The sequence below is a fragment of the Apodemus sylvaticus genome, chromosome 4 (genome assembly GCF_947179515.1).
Source record: "Apodemus sylvaticus chromosome 4, mApoSyl1.1, whole genome shotgun sequence".
Classification (NCBI taxonomy): domain Eukaryota; kingdom Metazoa; phylum Chordata; class Mammalia; order Rodentia; family Muridae; genus Apodemus; species Apodemus sylvaticus.
In genome coordinates this window covers 80,200,212-80,220,974 of record NC_067475.1, presented here as the reverse complement: position 1 = coordinate 80,220,974, position 20,763 = coordinate 80,200,212, and the positions used below count along the sequence as shown (strand labels likewise).

The 20,763-nt window shown below is 43.7% G+C and overlaps 1 protein-coding gene across 1 annotated transcript; it reads left to right on the top strand.

Moving 5' to 3' along the window:
• The first annotated feature begins 8,135 nt into the window (after positions 1–8,135).
• Positions 8,136–20,042, top strand: Cd5l (CD5 molecule like). Its single transcript, XM_052180223.1, has 6 exons — positions 8,136–8,294; positions 10,730–10,765; positions 14,938–15,261; positions 16,591–16,929; positions 17,489–17,809; positions 19,152–20,042. Exons 1-6 carry the CDS (start codon positions 8,267–8,269, stop codon positions 19,175–19,177), a joined length of 1,074 nt encoding a protein of 357 aa, XP_052036183.1. The 5' UTR covers positions 8,136–8,266; the 3' UTR covers positions 19,178–20,042.
• The last annotated feature ends 721 nt before the right edge of the window (positions 20,043–20,763 follow it).

Below are 20,763 nucleotides of genomic sequence, written 5' to 3'. Positions count from 1 at the left end.
GGGGATGCCAGTGCCAGAGAGCTGGCAGACTGACCCACTCAGCTACCACCCAGGCCCAGATCCAGGGCTGTTGAGTTGTCTCACCTCAACATCTACCTCATCTATAAATTGCTGGGCTTTATGAAAGGGCTGGTCCTGCAGATTCAGTGCTGCAGGATGTCCATGACACAGGGCAACAGCAGGGTATCCTAGAGGAGTTTGAGTGAGGATCCAATATTGATGAGTAGTAGACACAAGAGGCCTCAATCCAGACCAATGACTCATTACAATGAATATGTAGAAGAAGGGCTGTGTGGGCAAAAGGGGGCGCGATGTGACACACTGTGTCACACTACAGCTTCCTAGATGAGATGTAATTTAATGTTTGATTTTGTTTTTTATTTTCATTTGGCAGGGAAGTAGAAAGGGCTGATAGGAAGGGATGGGGAGATGAGTGGAATTGGGGTCTATCATGTGAAACTCACAGAGTCAATAAAAAACTTTAAAAAAATGAACGAATTGATCAGTAACTAGAACTGGGTGATGGAAATTGGTATCATTAATGAGAGCAGATGAACAGGAGTCAGCACACAGAAAAAAAAAAACGCGAAAACATATCCTTGCTAGGAAGTGACAGGGGTCAGTCAGATTAAAAACAGGAGACATCCTATAAACAGAAAGAAGACTCTGGATGAGCAGCTTTGAAAACACCAGCGATGTGGGGAAGGGAAAAAAGGAACAGAAATGAAAGAGCTGCAGCAGACTGATGGGACAGAAGGAGATGGGGCAGACAAGTGACTACTAACTGGCGCCGCATTTGGCCAAGGAAGGCAGAAACCCATGAAATACATTATTCGGTGGCACCCAAACAGGTTCAGGGCTTCTGATATGGCATCTCCTTATCCCATTTCAAACATCCAGTGAATAGAAAGATCTGGGCTTAAGGACAGCCTCCTCCCTTAGACCTTGCACAGCAGGAGCTGAAGACACAGAGAAGGTGCATGGCCCCAGGGGAAAACAACTTGCCCTTCTTGGTCACACAGGTCAAAGCAAACCATCCTCTATTTGTGAGGAAGACTGGGATTGGCCAGTGCGCCATTCCCACAGCAGGTAAGAAATGCCCAGGACAGGACTGTGTGTTTGACTTCTCCATCAGACAAGGTCCTCCATGGAGGGCAACTCAGTACAATGATGGCCAGCCATGGTGGGGACTCTTCCTAACACAGCAGAACCTCCCTGGATGATGCCTCTTTCCTCTTGGCCCTGTGCTGAGCCAGTTAGTCAGAAATTGTCAGGCCAGTGGCCTTTCCTCATGGAAATCTGTGTCCATCACAAGGTCTAGGGTAGATCAGAGATGTCCTGGGAAGCAGCCTTGGGGCACAGGGGACTAGCTGGCACTAGGAAGTAGCTGGCCTCCCCTCTTGCTGCTTCTCTGAGGAATTCTAGGGATACTCTCTTTGCTGTCATTTTTGAATCCCATTGAAAACATGAAAACAGGAAGATGAATATGGGTTAATCGAGATCAAATTACATAAGTATTTGTTACCTAATGCAATGCAGAAATGAAAAACTGATCATGCTAGCAAAAAGCAGGTCAAGTCCTAGCCAACAAACTCCCCAAGGGGCTATGGCTTCTTGCTCATGACTGCGTGGCTGGTATGCGGCTGAAGGGAAGTGGGTTGAGGTCTCTGGTCAGCAAAGCTCTGGCTCTTTGCCTCTCAGGTGCAATGCTCTGTTTAGGAGCAGTTCAGTGGGTCCAGAACAGCTCAGGCAGAGCACACTGGAGACATAAAACCGTTGGGGCCAGGTTTGGGGTCAGCAGGATCCAGCCAGCTGGTAGATGCTGCCTGGGCAGCCAGGCCAGCAGGTTCCCTCCTGTGGATGCCTGTCTTGGGCTGCCATCTCCTGTCGCCATCAATCGTGGCCCACTCACTTTGTGTACCTGCATAAAAGGAGACTGCTGTGGCTTTGGTGTGACCCCAGGGAGGCCACAGCCTCCATGTCCTGTGTATTTCTCAGCTACTATGGTGCTCCAGACCACCAGGCCCACTGCTGGAGTTTAAAGTGCATGGGCCTCTTTCCTGTGTGTGATTAGAATGGAGTGTGTGTGTGTGTGTGTGTGTGTGTGTGTGTGTGTGTGTGTGTGTTTGGTTTGGGCTTTTAGGGGAAGCTTTGTGGAATTTTTTTTTTTTGTTTCTTCAAAAACAAACACATTTAATAATTAAAAAAAATAACTGAAGCTGCAAATAGTCATTTGGAATGAGGCCATACAGACAAAAGCTTTTTGTCTTATATGTGGACACTAGCTTTGACTCTTTAAATATGTGTGTTTAAATTGCGGTGCCCATAAAAATCAGGAAGCCATGGAATTTTAAGGGAGTGGCGATAGAATGCAGGAGATATGAGGGTGGAAAGGTGAATAATGAAACAGAAAGGATTGTACGGTGTGGAGAACTTTGAAAATGCCATATGGAAATCTAGATGTTTCCTAAAATATATACACATACAACAGGGATTTAAATAAAGTTCACCTATAATGTGGGGCAATACCTACCCCAGATACCATAGCTTAGCAATGATGATGATGATGAAGATGAAGATATCCTCAGTGACAGGTATGTGTTGCCTCTTTTTAAGTTGTTCAGTGACTTCCCTAGACAGCCCTTCTAAAACATTATAGACTATTAGTGTTGGTCTTCGTTACCTTCCAGAGCTTAATGAGAAGTCCTTGTTGCTGAAGACACTGTATGAGTTATAGGACACAGAAATCAAGCTTTATTCCTACTAGCTAGATGTCATAGTGCTAGAAGTTTCTATGCACATTACCAGGGAAGAAGAGCCACCAACAGCCTTACCCAGCAGTGAACTCAGCAAGATATAACAAGGAGTACAATACTGGCATGACACTTATTCCGGTAAGTGGGCTTCGATTGCTGTAATAAAACTCTACAACCAAAAGCAACCCAGGGAGAAAAGTGCTTATTTTTGCTTATAATTCTGCATTGCAGTCCATCACTGAGGGAAGTCAGGACAGGAACTCAAACAGGCAGGAACCTAGAGCCAGGGGCTGATGCAGAGGTCATGGAAGGGTGCTTCTCATTGGCTTGCTCTTTATCTCTTTCTCAGCCCACTTTCTTACACCACCCGGGACCTGGTGCCACCCACTGTGAACTAGGTCCATTCATCTCAACTGTCAATCAAGATAATGCACTCTAGGCTTGCTGGCAGGCCAATCTGGAGGCATATTTTCACAATTCAGGTTCCCTCTTCTAAAATGACTCTAGCCTGTGCCACGTTGACATAAGAGTCAGCTAGCACTGTGGACATAGTAAAAACTGCCTCCTAAGTTCTTATCTCTGTACCCATTGATCACTGAATCTCTCAACCCCCATCAGAGCTTTGTTTTGCAGAAGATGCCAATTAATACAGAGTTCCACAACTGACCAACATACAGATAATAAAAGACTGTGTAGTGTTCTGCTCTAAATGTGACATTTATAGTATATGCCATATCCCCATTCCTCAGAGAACATTATGGCATAAGAATTAGGAAAAATTTGAACTTGCATCCTCTGGAAGAGCAGCCAGGGCTCATAAGTGCTGAGCCACCTCTCCAGCACATGTAGTGGCTGAGCAGCACATGCTGCTCTTCCACAGGACCTGAGTTCAATCCTAGCCCCACATCAGGTAATTCACAGCCACCTATAACTAGCTCCAGGGAGATCTCTGGCTTCTTCAGGCAAAATGCACTCATGTGCACATGCCCACAACCCTGTTAATTAAAAAAATTAAAATAAACAAGCAATGCTCATAACAGTACAGACGCATTAGGGGCCATTTGAAGGGAAAGGAAGGAAGGAAGGAAGGAAGGAAGGAAGGAAGGAAGGAAGGAAGGAAGGAAGGAAGGAAGGAAGGAAAGAAAGAAAGAAAGAAAGAATTGATTATAAGAGCCAGAGGTAGAATTCTGCTGTGAAACAGTATTTGCTGTACATGACAGTGCTGTTGCACACATAAACTCACATCATCTGTGGCAGCGTAAACAAGACTTGCACAACATCAAACCAGCCAGAATGTCATTGTGGATGGAGGAGGGGGCTCGTAAAGTCCTAACCTTAGCTGAGAAGCTATTGCAATTCAAGGCTCCTGGGGAGGGAGAGTCAGTTTCCTTAGGATTGTGTCCTGACTACCCAGAGTCTACCCAGGTTCCCATAGGTGGTCCCTGCCCACACATACTCAGAGTAAGTGGATTCTGTGGGCTTGGGAACAGATCACAGGAATTTTGGAGGTGAAGTGGTTGGGAAAAGAGGAGAAAAGGGCATTTGATTAAATGGGGGAGACTTGATTAAAACACATTATAGGCATGTATGAAATTATTAAATGATAAAAAAGGAAGTAAGTTATAGAGCTTGCTAGTAGACCACTTGATTGTGGTATGGACAAGGACAGCTGGAGATAACGCCTCTCATGCACACACAGGCAGCCTATTTCCTCTTGGGTTGTTCTTTTTTCTCAGAAGTTAAAAAAAAACCAAATTCTCTACCCAAATGTAGTAATGCCTGTCTGTAATTCCAGCACTCAAATGGCTGAGTCAGGAGAATCACCATGAGTCTAAGGCCAACCTTGGTTACACTGTGAGCTCTGAGCTAGCCTGGCTGTAGAGTGAGACACTGTCTAAAAATAAAAATTAAAAAAAAAATAAAACAAACCAGAAGATTGAGATATGGTTCAGCAGATAAGGACAATTGCTTCTATTGAAGAGGACCCAAGTTCAGTTCCCAGCACCCCCAAGGAGGCTCACAACCACCTGTAACTTTAGTTTCAGAAAATTCAGAATCCTCTTTTGCCTCCTGGGACACCAGGTACACACGTGGTGCACACACAGATGCTGTCAAACACTGTACTGGCTGGTTTTGTGTGTCAACTTGATACAGTCTGGAGTTATCACAGAGAAAGGAATTTCAGTTGAGAAAATGCCTCTGTGAGATCCAGCTGTAAGGCATTTTCTCTATTAGTGATCAAGGTGGGGGGGGGCGGGCTTATGGGTGGTGCCATCCCTGGGCTGGTAATCTTTTTCTATAAGAGAGCAGGCTGAGCAAGACAGGCAAAGCAAGCCAGTAAGAAACATCCCTCCATGGTCTCTGCATCAGCTCCTGCTTCTTAAATTCTAGTCCTGACTTCCTTTGGTGATGAACAGCAATGTGAAAAATGTGAGCTGAATAAACCTTTTTCTCCACAACTTGCTTCTTGGTCATGATGTTTGTGCAGGAATAAAAACCCTGACTAAGACACATTTGTAAAATAAAGATAAACATTTAAAATAAAATAATTTCAGACTTTATGGCTTTCTACAAGCTCCCAGTCCAATGAAGCCTTCCAAAGTGGATGATAAACATCTTACCCATTTTGACCTCCACCCCAAACACTGTACTTTCTGTTCACAGTCTTTTCTGTTTGGACTATGTCAGTGGTCCAGTGTGCTTGCTCACACTCTCACTGTCTGTCTGTCTGTTTGTCTGTCTGTCTGTCTGTGTGTCTGTGTGTCTGTCTGTCTATCCTTATCTCTCTCACTCTCTGAGACAGAGTCTCACTATATCCTAGACTGGACTTACAGTTGTAATCCTGTTTCAGCCTCTGGAATGCTAGCGTTCCAGCCCAGGCCACAGCATTCTATGCCAGTGTTCTCTTAATGGGTTTCCATGACCCAGTAATGGTCTTCTTTCCTTCCAATTCTTCCCGGCTGAAACCAGAACACAATCTCTGAAATGCTATTGTGGGAATTTTTCCTGGAGAGATGAGAACTAATACCCCATATAGGGCACCATCCAATGGATCAAAGTAACAATCCTACCCAAATCCAACTTGTTGAAGCAGTCAGCTTCTTTGGTTTGCCCACAGGAGCATGGGTGACCCCCAAAAATCTCTATCACTGCAAAGTCATACTCCAGCATGATGTCCACATCTCAACAGCTCTGTGGATGGAGTCTCTCCTCCTTTCAGTGAATGATCCACTTCCTATAAAACTTCAACCTGCTGAGACCATTTTCAGCTGGGGCAGAACTGTATTCCCTGGGGTGGGGACACAGGAGGACATCCCGACTGTGATCTCAGGTAAGGCTCTAATGATCTGCCCTCTCTCACCTCCGCTTAGGGAATCCTGTGGGTGATTCTGGCTGCACTAACTAGGGTGTTAATAAGCCTTTTTGCCTTTCTTCTTGAGGACAGAGTTCACAACAGATACACCATACCATTAGTAACTGCTTCTGTTCTATGAAATAATGTCCTGTTGACTGATGGGCTTGTTTTCCTTTCTTTATATTCTTGACTGAGTTAATAAGTTATTTTATTGGGAAAATATTTTGACTTTTTTCCCCCACTCAATTTCATATGTGAAATACATTCCTGAATCACAAGTCTGTGTTCTCCAGGATGCTTTTTGCCCACAGGCTGTGATAAAGACTTTTCATTTTCAAGGATTAAATTCTGTTATTTGTGTCAGGGTCTGGAAGGATGGAGGAGAGTGCAGAGCATTTTAGTTACAATCTAGCCCGTGGCCCCAGAGCACCGACTCCTACCATCTTGCCCTCTAGGCACCTATCTGCTGTTGGTCAACTGTGCCTTTGTTTGCGTGTGTCCTGCCCAGCTCTGCTGCACTCACTTCTTAGCCCCTGATCGAGTGTCACCACCCGAAGTAGTCATTTCCTCCACTGTGTAGGACAGCAGTTTTTATGACTTATTCTTTAGCTGTTCCAAGCCAGCCCTCATTTGTTGGTCACTCTTTCCCCTCAACACATAGTCTGGCACTCACGGATGCTGAGAACTGCTTGTGAAGAAAATGGCTGTTAGAACACCTTGGACTTGCACCTTGAGAGCAGACCCCAAAGCCTGTGTCATGCAACACCTTGCGGCGCTCTCTGGGACAGGGCTAAGAAACAGTGTGTTCTGTGACTTGATAGCTTTCTGTGCTCTTTGTCACATATGCTGTGATGAACCAACTGGTGTGATGAAGGACTTCCTGCCACTCCTGAGAGGCTGTGTTAGACCTTTCCTTTGTTCTTGGGATAGGGATTTTCTCAGAGAGGTATTCTGCAGCCTCCTTTGGCCTCCCACCATACCCTGTAAGTGTCTCACCACCCCCAACCCCCATCTCATTCATAATGGAATTTCTCTCCAAGTTTACCTTCCCTGTAAGGTCCACTGTGTTTAGATCTCCATACAATAGTTTCAAATGTTCTCCCTTCCACCTCAAGGTCCTTCATGGGCTCAGTCTTCTTCTTCTTCTTTTTTAACAAACTATCCTCCTAAATGAAACCTGAATTATGTGTCAGCTTCCCATTCTGAACTGACTGGCACTATCATCTTCTTTTATTATACTTAAAATAAGTAAACAAAGAAATACAGGACTAAAATTAATTCCCACAGCGAACCAAGTCTCATGATAAGTGATCTAAGCTATGCCACCATCAGGGAAAGTTTACTTTGCTAGAAAGAGTGAGGGTTATGGCTGTGCATGAAGCTTTGTGTGACACTAAATTAGCTCTTGAAGGGCAGTTGTGCTTAATAATGAAGCATGACAGAGGGCTGAGGATCCTGACGGGTATGCAGCTCAATTTGTTTTCAACAAAATTTAGACTGGAAAGACATCTGAGTTCAGCGAAGGATGTCTGTCCATCACCACAGGGATTTGTGGCCATCCAAGTTCCAAAGATGGGTAAAACCAGCAAACCACGGAAGAGCAGCCTATGTATTTGGCCTTCTGCTCAGCTCTTGGGAAACTGGTTGAAGGTAGGAAAGTGATCCCTAACAACAGAAATAGATGCCACACTCATGGCTTACATTCGGAAGTCTAGTCAAGACATTGACTTACTTTCCCCACAGACCATCAATGGAGGCTAAATATGGTCTAGGCTTCTAATGAAAGTAAACCATACTGGGGGACCTACCCTCCCTTAGAAAGGCTGTTTCCTCATTTACATAGAGAAAAGACTAAGGCAGAGACAGGCTGAGCTAGGCTTTCTGTACGATGAAGTTACAGCAATAACAGCCTCCCTCCACCCACTTTTTTTCCAGGATCTTGGCCACTCAGTCACCTCCCTTCCTCTAGACCTGCTGAACTCAGCATATCTGGCTCTATCAGTCCCACCCCCTGGGCCCATTGGCTTTTGGCCATTTGATAAAGCTTCTGCTGCACACAGGACCTGTCTCTCTTCCTTATCCTAGCATTCAAACCAAATATTGCTGCCTGAGACCTACAGCCTGTCTCAACACACCACCTTCAGCTGCCTGGGCCATGGCTCCATTGTTCAACGTGATGCTGGGTGAGTGTCTCTGCCTCTGTGACTAATCCTGTCCCAGAGGAGGCAAGTGTCCAGGGCTTCCTGGAGACTTTGCCAGGAGGGTATTCTCCAATCCTGATTCAGGCATCTTTCAAAAAATCTTTCTATATATGATAACTTATTCTAAACCTTAGAAAGACCCCTAAATCCATACTTGAAGTTTGCCTTGATGGTCAGATTTTTATCTATTTCCTTATATTTACACAGATTTTCCTTTGACACACAATTAAAAAGACAATGACTGGATGTTGGGTAGAAGTGAGGTAGTGCAAGGAGAGAAAGGGCATCTCTCAGGGGGTCTCCTAGGCTAGCTCATGCTTACCCCTTGAGAGTATTTTATTTCTTGTAATAAGACTCTAACAACCTCTTTTCCCCATCTTTTAAAAAGTCTTTATTGAAAGAAAGAAACAAAGAAAGAAACAAAGAAAGAAAAGAAAAAGAAAAAAGAAAGAAAGAAAGAAAGAAAGAAAGAAAGAAAGAAAGAAAAAAAGAAAGAAAGAAAGAAAGAAAGAAAAAGAGTTGCAAAGTTACCATCTTTCATTAGTCTATTAATCTAACGTCTCCGGGTTCTCTAATTTTCCCAAAGTCAGTCTAGATATTGGACAATATATAGTTTTGGACTGCAAAGAAACATGCATTTTAGTCATGGCTCTTAACTGAATTTCTAGGTTACCACACTTCACTGAAACTTTGCTCTCTGAAGTAAAGATGAAGTTAAAATACCCAGAAGTTTTAAAAAGGATTTTGTATGCTGTCTGTGTGTTTGTGTGTATAACAGAGGGTTGCTGACTAACCTTATTTTGAGACCATTCCATTGGCCCAAGTTGGCCAATCAGTGTAGGTTGGTTGGCTGATGAGCACTGGGGAACGCTCCACTGATGGCTCTGTCTATCCAGTACTAGGATTACAAGTTTACGCCTTTCTAGAAGCCTAGATTTTAATTTTAATAATGCAATTAATATGTGATATCTAATGATATCTACTGATCTGCTACCCTAATAAGTCACATCCACTTTTAGTATCTTGATTACCTAGAGCAATACCAAAGCCCATACTCTTCTTTCTCCTTCAGATATATATGTCCAATGAAGGGTCTTGACCACATCTTAAGCGTCTCTACACCCAGGCAGAAACCAACAACTAGCCTTGCCTCTTGTGGATTACTCTTGAGCCTTCAAGGTCTCACCTGAAGCCTCACCTCCTTCAGAATACCTTCAGATCTGTGCCAACTGCACTCATCCCGTCAAGAGGCTCCAAGCCATTTACTGACAGTGTCATTTCTGCTCCTGTGTGTCCGCTTGCCATGCTCCCTTTCCTTTCAATGTTTCCCTGTCCGGAGTGGGAGGTTATGCAATGCACATACATAGTATAACGGAGTTTTAGGAAGTTGTAATCTACAAATCCTCAGTCTGAGAGTGGGCTCACTGTGAAGATTAAGAATTAGAAAGTCCTGAAAGCTGTTTATAGAAAGAAGTATTTCAGGATTAGTCACTGAGCTAGTTGGAGCTATTTGAAAAGCTCCAGACTGGTCCAAAGACATTTGCTCTGTTGGGAAAATCCTAAGCATATATGGTGGGAGAATTACACAATTAAAAGTCTTTGGCTTCTGGGGCGACTGAGGGCTACCAGGCCTCACAGTGTGAAGGTGACAGAGAGTACAACTATATACAGATTGTGTAGAGGGGAAAAAAAGTCCCATATTCAAATATCCCAGATTGGATTACGCTGGAATTTTGAACTAAATAAATTATTGCTCCAGGCCTGTTGATCTGAATTAGGTGTCAAATATCACTTCGCAAGTGCATAAAAATTGCCTGAAACTTAAAATGATGTAGATAAAGAATCTACATCCGGCAATGCTCTCTTTGTCCACGTACACTTGACTCCTCTCAGATTTCAGGACGGGGCTGAGCAGTTGGAACTGAGCATGCAGCCCAGAACATCAAATGTCTTCACCACGGGCTCTGCACAACAGGATTTACCCACTCCCTTCTAAATGCAGGAACAGTGACCCGAACAGACCATGCCACTCTGCCTCGCCCCCCAGGGGCTGTTCCCTGGCCTCCAGTGCTCTTTTCTGTGAACTAACATGCTACATCACCACCCTCCCACTGTAGGCAGCTACAGTTGATCGGTGTAAATGACAGTGGAAGACACTACCTGGACCTGTGCCTAGGGTGGAGCTGCAGTCACGTGTAATGGACAACTAAATCAGTTAGTTTACTAAAATTGGCCTCTGTGGCTCCCATGGTGTCCTTTGAGGCTAGGGCCAGGAGAAGGAGGCCATGATAGGGATGCCCTTGGAAGCTTCGGGTCTCCCACTTTCCCTTAAGAAGTTTGGCAAGGACCTTCTACACATGAGTAATTTGAATGAGAACTGTATGACCTATGACCTTTCTTCTTTTTTCTTTTCTCAGCCGTCTCAACCATTTTCATTGGATCATGTTTCTCAGGTAAGGAAAGCATTTTATTTTGTCTGTGTTTGTTTTGTTTGCCTGTTTGTTGAGTTCTCAAGAGGCTTAGGACTCTAGGCTTAGAACTGAAGAAAGTCTTTAGCTTCCTTGGATGTGTAAAGGTTCAATCCAGGCAAACAACCTTCCTTTCTAGAGTTTACACCAGCCCACTAGCTTTGTGTGGGTGGATTTTTTTACCTCCAGAATCTAGATGTGCTCAGGGTTGTTTTCCTGACAAAGATTCTCTGTGGCCCTAGAAGTTCATCCAACATCCAAACAGGATAGGTCCTTGGATCAGGCTCCTTTGTAGCCTTGCCCAGAGAAGAGATTCCTTTTGTCTTTCCAGTTTCTCCCATCCATGTTGTTTTCCAGCCCTTTTGGTAGCCTTGAAGTAGAAATGCTTCTTCTGTACAGCATGAGGCTTAAATGGCAAAGTGGAGCCTGGGGTCATTCCCCCACTGGCTGCCTCCTCGCAGAGCCTGCACAGTGATGGGAGCAAGAGCAGAGAGGGGAAGAGAGGCAGAGGGGAAGGTGGAGAGGAGGAACCACAGACTATGGTTTCAGTTTCTTTTACACTATCTCTCCATGCTCTACTTTCCTGGGTGGCGGAGGCTTCACCAGAGAGAGCACCACACATTATATGGTGAGATCATCTGCCACAAATGTGCAACTAGATGTACCGGGGTGTTAATAGTGCTATCCTCTGCCACATAGGTGCACCTTGGTATATTGGGGCGCTGATAGTGAGATTCTCTGCCACGTAGGTGTGTCAGGTGTCCAGCCAGATGCTGAGCTCACTTCATCTTTTTTCTTAGCCTCTGTGGTTATTGCCAATGCAGGCACTACCTGCTCGCTACACAGTCTTCCCTCATGCACATGAACACACACACACATACACATACACACACACACACACACACACACACACACACACACTACTTTCAAGCCTTTCACTAATAAAGCCGAGTAAGGACACTGTCAGGAAGGCAGGTGCCCTCTGTGTCTCCTCCCTCAAGCTTGAATTTCCTCAGCTCAGTTATTTCCAGTTCAAGTCCCCACTCACCCCTACTGCACTCTTGGGTTACGTCATCTTTCTGGAAACTTCTCTAGCATTCTACTTCATAAAAAAATAATAAAAATTCATTAAAACAAGTATTTTACAGCCACAATGAATCTACTAGCAGCTTTTTCCTACTCTGTAAAATAATGCCAGCCTAGACTCTAATCTTAGATCCTTCATTTATTTTCTGACAATTCCATAGTAATAAACTATGTATTTTAATAATATTCATTCTCAACATCTCCTTCCCACTCCCCCCAGGCACCTTCAATATGCCCCACTTCCTCTTTCATAGCCTCTCCTTAAAACAAAAGCAAAACAAGCCAGATGAACAAAATCCAAAACATTAACAACAACGAAAGGCACTGAGTTCAATTTAGAGCTGCCTATTGGTCTGTCAACCGACATTGTTGGCTTGATCTTGTGTAGGTCTACTGACCATAGCTGCAGTTAGTGAGGCTGCTTCGTGGTGCTCAGGAGACAGCAATTCACTCCTCTAGGTCTAACCTCTTTCTTCTCCTTCTTCCACCATGGTCCCTGAGGTGCAGATGTAGTTAGTTATCTTATCCAATGATCACCAGACACGACTGGTGCCTACTGCAGAGAGAAGTTTCTCTGGCCAAGTTGAAGGAAGTACTATTAAATGTGTATAAGCATAAATAGTTAGTAGGCAATTTCACAGCACGTCCATTACTAAGACAATAGTTAGTACTAAGTCTCTCTCCTTCCCTGTGGCCTATGATCTCCCTAGTCACGGACTTTTGATAAGGCTTACAGGGCCAAGCATTCCTTCTTGGAGCAGTCCTCAAATTCAACTGGAAAGCAGTTTATTATCCCCATAACTTTCCTGCTGCTATTGCACCAATTGGCATATTTTGCCTGGCAAATCAGTTTGTAGCAGGCAAGGTCACCAGTTTTCTCCCTCCTGGAGCACCATGCAAGCTGGCAGGGAGGAACACTTCAGGTCAGTTCCAGCTTGATTTCTCTATATACTGCAACTAGAGTCTGATGTGACTTCAGCAATACAACCTTAAGGTCAGCAGCCAGGAAAGCCTGTGTTGTTCAGGAGCCTCTGGGAGCTTTCTAGCAGGTGACTCACAAGCAGGTATCGCAGACTGGACACAGATTTGCATGTCTTCCAGGGGGAAGCATTATTTTCCCATGCAGGGTACCTGTGTTCAAATTCATCCTTCCTTCTAAAATGTTGTATTTTTAATTAACCTACGAAGTAGTGGGTTTCCATAATGGTTCTTCATACATCATTGGTTTTGGTTAACCTACCCCATGCCTTCCTCTCATCTATCTTCAAGCTCTTAACTCTACTTGAACCTTTAACCTCCAGGATTCCTCTACTTTTATTCTATCCTTCTGTCCCCTCTTTAAGACATCTTCCTCTTCCCCTCACATGGGCCTTTTTAGCCTTCTCCATAGATACTCCAAATTGAATGTACAAACCTAAACATCTTATGCTAGGACCCATTAGAGAAAGAACACGTGGTGGTCATCTTCCTGGGTCTGAGTTACCTCAGTATGATAGTTTCAAGAGGACCCATTTTCCAACAGGAAAATTTCATTTCATCAGGTAAAGATCTATTGTGTAGATGCACGGTATTTTTTTCCTCCATTGTTCTATCGATGACTATCTAAGTTAATTCCATTTCTTGTTTTTTCTTAGTTTTTTTAGTGGTTACATTTTAATTTATATCCTTAGTTTCAATTCATGATACTGTTCCCCCCCCCCGCCAAAAAAAATAATAAAGAAAAATTAAAGTGAGCCTAAAAGCTAGGCAGGTCAAGCTGCTCTTAGCAACCACACTGTTCCTGAGTTGGTTCTAAGTTCTGGAGTTTGTGAAAAAATGAGACAAAATAAACAGGGGAAACCCAATCCTCAAAAGTCAGATTGCACTCACACAGCCAAGCATATTGCCTCTTGTCTTACAGCCAGTCACAGACAACCAAACCAAATGTGGCCTTATGTAATATGTTTAACCTCTTAGTTGGCTTTCTCATTGAATGAAGATGTTAATAACTTAGTTCTGTGCTGCATGACTCTGAGACTACAGCAGACTTGGCAAGATTGTTCCAAGCTGTCATAAAAACTTTCAGTGGGAATACACCCCATCTTGTTCCTCATTCTTTTCTGAGTTCACAAAACAATACTGGAAGCACCGCTCATTACTCATGTATTGTCTGATAGGCTTGGGTTTGGTTTCCCCAACTCCCTTCTTTGCCCTACTCCCTAGTGAAAGGGAGATTTTATAACTATATATATATATATATATATATATATATATATATACAGAGTTGTAATAAGGAGATACAACAAAGTTCCTGATTCCAGAGAACCTATGGAGAGGAGGATCTGAGGTGCCTCCATCTTTCCCATAGATGGAGTCAACCCATTGGGGTTTTAAGCCTTTCAAGCTCTAACTGTTCTCCTGCTAGGTCTCTTCTGAGCTAGGTTTTTGGAGAGGGACAAAGTTGTAGGAAACAGCAAGAGAGGGGAGGAGAGGAGGAGGGAGAGGAGGAGAATGAATAGAATGAGGAGGACTGGGAGGAAGAGGAAGAGGAAGAGGAGGAGGAAGTTAAAAGGAAAGGGGGAAGATGAGAAGAGAAGCAAGTGAGGAGAGTTACTATGCTAACCTCAGACAATGCACCACTACTACCTCCATCCGGCTACTACAGGAGAAACTCATGGGGAAAAAATTGTAAAAATAGCATCCTTACACGGTCCTGCCCTGGGGCCTACGGTGAGCCATTACTTCTTTGAGGAAGAATTTTCCTTATCTATGAAATTGTGGGTAGAAGTGTATTGATCCTCTCATTCTGACCACTAGAGGGTCTAAAATTTCTGCCAAGTCTTCAACCAGCTTCTTTGTCTCGATCATCCATCTGAAAAGGATATCAGTATCTATGTGTCTTGACAGGGCAATTATTGGTAGCATACGATTAAGAGCATAAGCATATCCAGAAGTTTCTTTATGTCTCCTATTCTGATTCCAGCTCCCCGTGCTGTTCGTTAAAGGTACAAGGCTCCCAGACTGACTGCATATACCCCCACGCACCCTTCTGCTTCTCTGCAGCCTCCAGCTAATATCTCATCCCTTTGCAGAGCCTCCTTCCAAAGTGCGGCTAGTGGGAGGTGCCCACCGCTGCGAAGGGCGAGTGGAAGTGGCATACAAAGGCCAGTGGGGAACTGTGTGTGATGACGGCTGGGACCTGAATGATGTGGCTGTGGTGTGTCGGGAGCTCAGTTGTGGAGCAGCCAACGGAACCCTGAGTGGTACAGTATATCAGCCACCAGCATCAGAAGAGCAAAGAGTTGTTATTCAAGGGGTCGAATGCAGTGGAATGGAAGACACATTGGCTCAATGTAAACTAGATGACGATGTTTTTGATTGCTCACATGCAGAAGATGCTGGAGCACAATGTGAGAGTAAGTATGGGAGGCTCAGGGCCATCTTCTAGCATCCTATGCCCCAGGTGGCCATTTTGCTAGTCTTTGGTTCTTGCCATGGACTTTCACAGGGTGCTACGATGAGTGACGGCAAAGCATCCTTTACATGTTACACGCTCTTGATTGTGAGACTTGGATATAATAATAGCTATGATTATTTGTCATCCATATTGCTTGTTCCTTACTTTACAGGTACATATGAGATCTAATTTCCCTTTATACATGGACATGTAAACAAATCTGCACAGATTCGTCAGCCACTGAACATTTGTTCAGTGTGTCTGTGCAGAGCTGAGGTGGCGTTATGGGAGAGAGCTCATGAGGTTTAATTAGTGCCCTTGTGGACATTTCAGTTCTCAAGTTGTCTATCAGCTTGATTGGAGGGGGAAGACAGTTGTGGGGAGTCAAAGTAACCTCACAAATACATGGGCACAAACGTAGAAATATGCAATCAATGCAGCCGCATGAATAGACGGACACGCAGACATATCCTTCACTGTTCTACATAATTAGCTTCCTATGAATTAATGATAATGATTTAATCGCCTCTGTCCCCTTCTTTCTGTGTCCCTGCAGGATTTATCATTAGAGAAAATATGGGCCCTCCCAATGTTAAAGTCTCCTATTTTTTTTTTTTTTTTAGAAAAGTAAAGGTTTGGGAACATTATTAAGGGATACTTGATTTATGCCAATATAGAGCCAAAAAAATTTTGGCATTTCAATTAGTATGTGTATTTATTGATATTTGGTGTTTTTCAATATTAATCTATACATTACATAATATATACTTACACATATATAATATACATAGATTAATATAATCTATATTATATAGGTTACATATAATATATATTTTATAATAATTTTTAGTGCTTTTAATTGTCTTTTGTGAGGAAAAATTAGAAGTTGAATGTGGAAATAATTTGAAAAACTAAAATGCCCTGGCCAGCGGTGGTGCACACCATTAGTCCCAGCACTTGAAAAGCAGAGGCAGGCAGATCTCTGTGAGTTCAAGGCCAGGCTGGTATACAGAATGAGTTCCAGGACAGCCAGGGCACAGAAGAACCCTGTCTTAAACAAATAAAACAAAAGAAAAAGAAAAACTAAACAGCTTCAGAAGTGAGTATGAATCCTGTGGGGACTGGGAAACCATCCGTCATTCTCATAACCACTGTGTGCTATGTGCTGCTTACAAATCTAACAGCCTTGTAATGGACGCCAAGGACTGAGTCATGTGTAATCAAACTCTCTTTCTGAAAAGGCGGTGTTCAGACATGGAACAAACTTTGCCTCCCCCTTTCCTTCCAGACCCTGACAGTGACCTGCTTTTCATGTTAGACAATGTGCGGTTGGTAGATGGCCCTGGGCGCTGCAAGGGTCGAGTGGAGGTGCTCCACCAGGCCCAGTGGAGCACTGTATGTAAAGCAGGCTGGAACTTACAGGCTTCAAAGGTGGTATGCAGGCAGCTGGGATGCGGGCGGGCGCTACTGGCCCACAGATGCTGCAACAAGAGTACTCAGGGCAAAGGACCCATCTGGATGAGCAAGATGTCATGTTCTGGACATGAAGAAAACCTTAAGGACTGCCCTGTTAGTCATTTGGAGAACAACTGTACCCATGGCGACGACACATGGATGGAATGCGAAGGTAATGGAAGATAATGACCCTGCATCCTGAAATTAGGTTTATTCATGAATGTGGTTAAATGGAAACCCAGGCAAACAACACTTACAAAGAACTACTCATGCACTGAAAGGCCCTTGCAAATTTATGTATTTGTATTGATTGCCAATTCTCTTAAGAATAACTCCCTGTGAAGAGGGAAACACTTAAAATTGTGTATTGTGCAATCATACTATGAACCATGATACAGAATGCTATAAATAGGGTATAACTTCTGAGTTCTTCAGCCTTCAATAACCACTAGAAATTCTTTATATATCTCTAAATAATATATATTTATAAATAAAGTATATATGTAGATATTATATTTAAAAAATAAAGTGAAAGTATTCTCGTTAGGAAAACAGACCTAGCCACAGGGCTTGGAAATGGATGAAGTCTTAGGGAAGGAGCTGTCATCAAAACACATGGAGAATTTCAAATGTTCTGGCGGGAGTTTTGGTGATCATGTACATAATCTTTTTTTTCTCTCTCTCTTTTCCTTTTGTCTCTTATGTCACCACCTTCCTCCTGCAACCTGCAGATCCCTTTGAGCTGAGGCTGATGGGAGGAATCACGCCCTGCTCTGGGAGGCTGGAGGTGCTGCACAAGGGTTCCTGGGGCACTGTCTGTGACGACAGCTGGGGAGAAAAGGAGGACCAAGTGGTCTGCAAGCAACTGGGCTGTGGGAAGGCCCTCTTTCCATCCCGAAGAGCCCGCAAAAGCTACGGGCCTGGGGCAGGCCGCATCTGGCTGGATGATGTCCGTTGCTCGGGGAAGGAACAGTCTCTGGAGTTGTGCTGGCACAGGCAGTGGGGGTACCACGACTGTACCCACAAGGAAGATGTGGGGGTGATCTGCTTAGGTACGTCCTACTGACCTGCTCAGGTTGCACTTACAAGGAATGAAGTAGGAAGACAGGCAGCGGCACCCTGCTGGTCATGGCAATTCCTTTGGGGCTGCGGAGCAGAGCAGTAGTCTTTACCTGCTCTGTACAAGCCTCCAGGGTTAGGACCCAGGGTCCTAGCAGTAGTTTTGTGTTTCTTTGGGGTAGAAGAGAGATTGTCAATGGGCACGGTTATGTTTTTAAAAATACAGTCATTGAACATGAAAACAGGAGGATTGATGTCCTTATAGCAAACATGAGAAAGGTCAGTCAATGCAGAATTTTTCAAACCATGTAAATGACTTTTAAATCATACAGCAGAACTAAATTGACTGGTCTTTGCTTTCAGTCCCAAATTAGTTCTCTGAGGTGATTCTGACCTTCAAGTCCTAAATTTGAGCTAACTATAGAAGGAAGCTTGGCCATACTGTTTTTACTTCCTAAACCTTATTTCTAGAGTAGAATAGGGGAGCCCTGGGGCTGGCAGGGAGCTCTTTTAAGAATGTCTGAGATCATCTTACCAATGAGTCCAGATGCCAGCCCTGAACCATTGGCCTCCTCCCAGGAGCAAAGGAGGAAGACCAGCGTGAGAGGAAGTCAGTGTTACCTGATTCCAGCTGTAGGGCTGCAGCCCAACTGTGGAATTAGGAAAGGGAGTTGGCTGTGCAGAGCTCCTTGCTTTAACTGTAAAGTTATCTGAGAACTGATTTTGACAAAAAAGGTGGGGCAACAATGCCCAGAAAACAATAGATTTGGCCACATTGATATGTACTCTCCAAAAATCTCTGAAATTTAGACCAAAAGATTATTGTCCCATTGACCTTAAAGATTTTTTACAAGTGTATAGGATAAAACATGAATAGTCGACCATCTTTTCCCCTACATTCTGCGTCTATGGATTCAGAAGTATCTGAGAAGTAGTGCTATACCTGGACTGAACACACAGAATTTCTTTATTACTATTCCATTAATAATGCAATGCAGCAGCTATTTACACAGTAGTTGTATTGCATTCAGTGTTATAAGCACTCTAGAGATGATTTAAAACATATATAAGGGTGTGCTTTGGCTTTATACAACTGTATAGAAGACTTTTGCTGTGCATTTTGGCATCCTCGAGGATGCTGGCAGCAGGGTACATAGCTGTTGTACTTTTGGAGTATATCTCCAGCGTTGACCTGTCTCATATCATTGTGGAAAGAGTTACACGTGTGGCTTAGCTCTTTCCTATTCTCGCCCTTGGCCAGTTTAGCTTGAGTGGAACTAATCTTTCATGAGGTTCTAACTTTGCCCTCACTTCATTTTCCTCTTCTCTTTATAGATAGTACCCTGGACCTTGATGCATAAGCTGGATCCCTGCTTGTTCAGTTGAGCCCTGATTCTCCCAGTGGTTACACCTGGCTGTGGGCTTTAGCCTCCTCTCCCTCAGCCTCTCAGGAGTCTGACGTTGTGCTCATGTCTTCACCTCAGGCTTACAAGCCCCCATAATCACCTCAAGTTATGAACTGCTGAGCTCTCTTGCTGATGACATTTCCAGGTGCCCTATGCTCACTGTTCACTCCTTGGTGACGGTATCCGACTTGACTGCCTCTCTCTAGCCTGCCTGCAACTCTTGGGCCTGCCAGAGTGACCAGCTGTACAGGCCATGACTAAGGCACAGCCCATCTGTGAACAACACTGAGGATGTAACAACATGAGGAACACTTGAGAGGGAATGTGCGTAGACAGTATTTTGGTGGTGGGGGAGAAAATACAATTGTTTAGATGCTGTTTAAACTTTGTAACAAGTGAATTAATCATAACAGTTAACACTTCGCTACTCTGCCTTCTCCCAGAGAAAGTAGCAGGGTAGTGTCCTGCAGCTCTCAAATGTTACCTGTTGAGTTCTGGATGTCTACCCAAAACCTCCATGTTTAAAGTTTGGTGTCTAATGAAACAGTATTCTGAGGTGGGGCCTTAGGGATCTAAGTGCATGATGTGGTTTGATCCCTCAGCCTTTATGAGTGGATGAATCACTGATGAATCTACTGGGGGATGGTAGAAACTTCAGGAGTTCTGACTTAGCTATAGGAAGGTTGTTGGAGTGTGCCTTTGGAAGGGGATATTTTATCCACAGCTTGACCACCTCCCCATGTAGATGTGTAGATGGGTTTCTTGCATGTCTTAGATACTATGTGTGAATTATGTTACAATAAACATGAGTGTTCAGGTATTTCTTGGCATGTTGATTTTTATTTTCTTATATTGATGCCTAAAAGTCAGTAGCATTTTTATACTCACATCTCATACCCACGGAAAGATCTTTCCAAAATCTGAGCAGTTCAATCCTGTCCTTCCAGGCTCTGTGGGTAGCTCCAGCTGTCCTGAGGGTTAGTTAGCACTTTCTAGGGACCAGAGATTGTGACACAAAGTAGATTGGTTTATCCAGGTAAGTGAATTTCTACAAGTTATCTGGACCTGGGAAAGGGCATTTCTCATGTGTGATCTAGACCAGAAGATCAGAAGAAACTCTTCCATGGAGACAATCATGTACAGACAGTAACATGTATGAGGCACACCAAGGTCTAGAACTTGAGATCTAATGGCATTCCAGACTTCATGTAACAAACAGCTATGTAATCATAGTAATTTTAAAAGCTTAGTTGTCTGGTATTGGTTTTAGTACTTCTAACCAAAAGAACCCCAACAAGTTTACTCACTCCAATTAATAAAGTGATAATTCACCCATATTTCCTGAGGATGATTAGATAAGCTAGTTGTTGGCCAATGCAGAAATTTTTATTGCACTTCTACTGTCAAACTCACAGATAAGATAGCATGGAGACCAGATATAACAGGATGCCACTCCGAGGAGTTGACCATGAGTGCTCTGGTTTGCCTATTGAATGCTTAAAAGCTAACATTCACATACATACTTTGTAAGCTAACATACA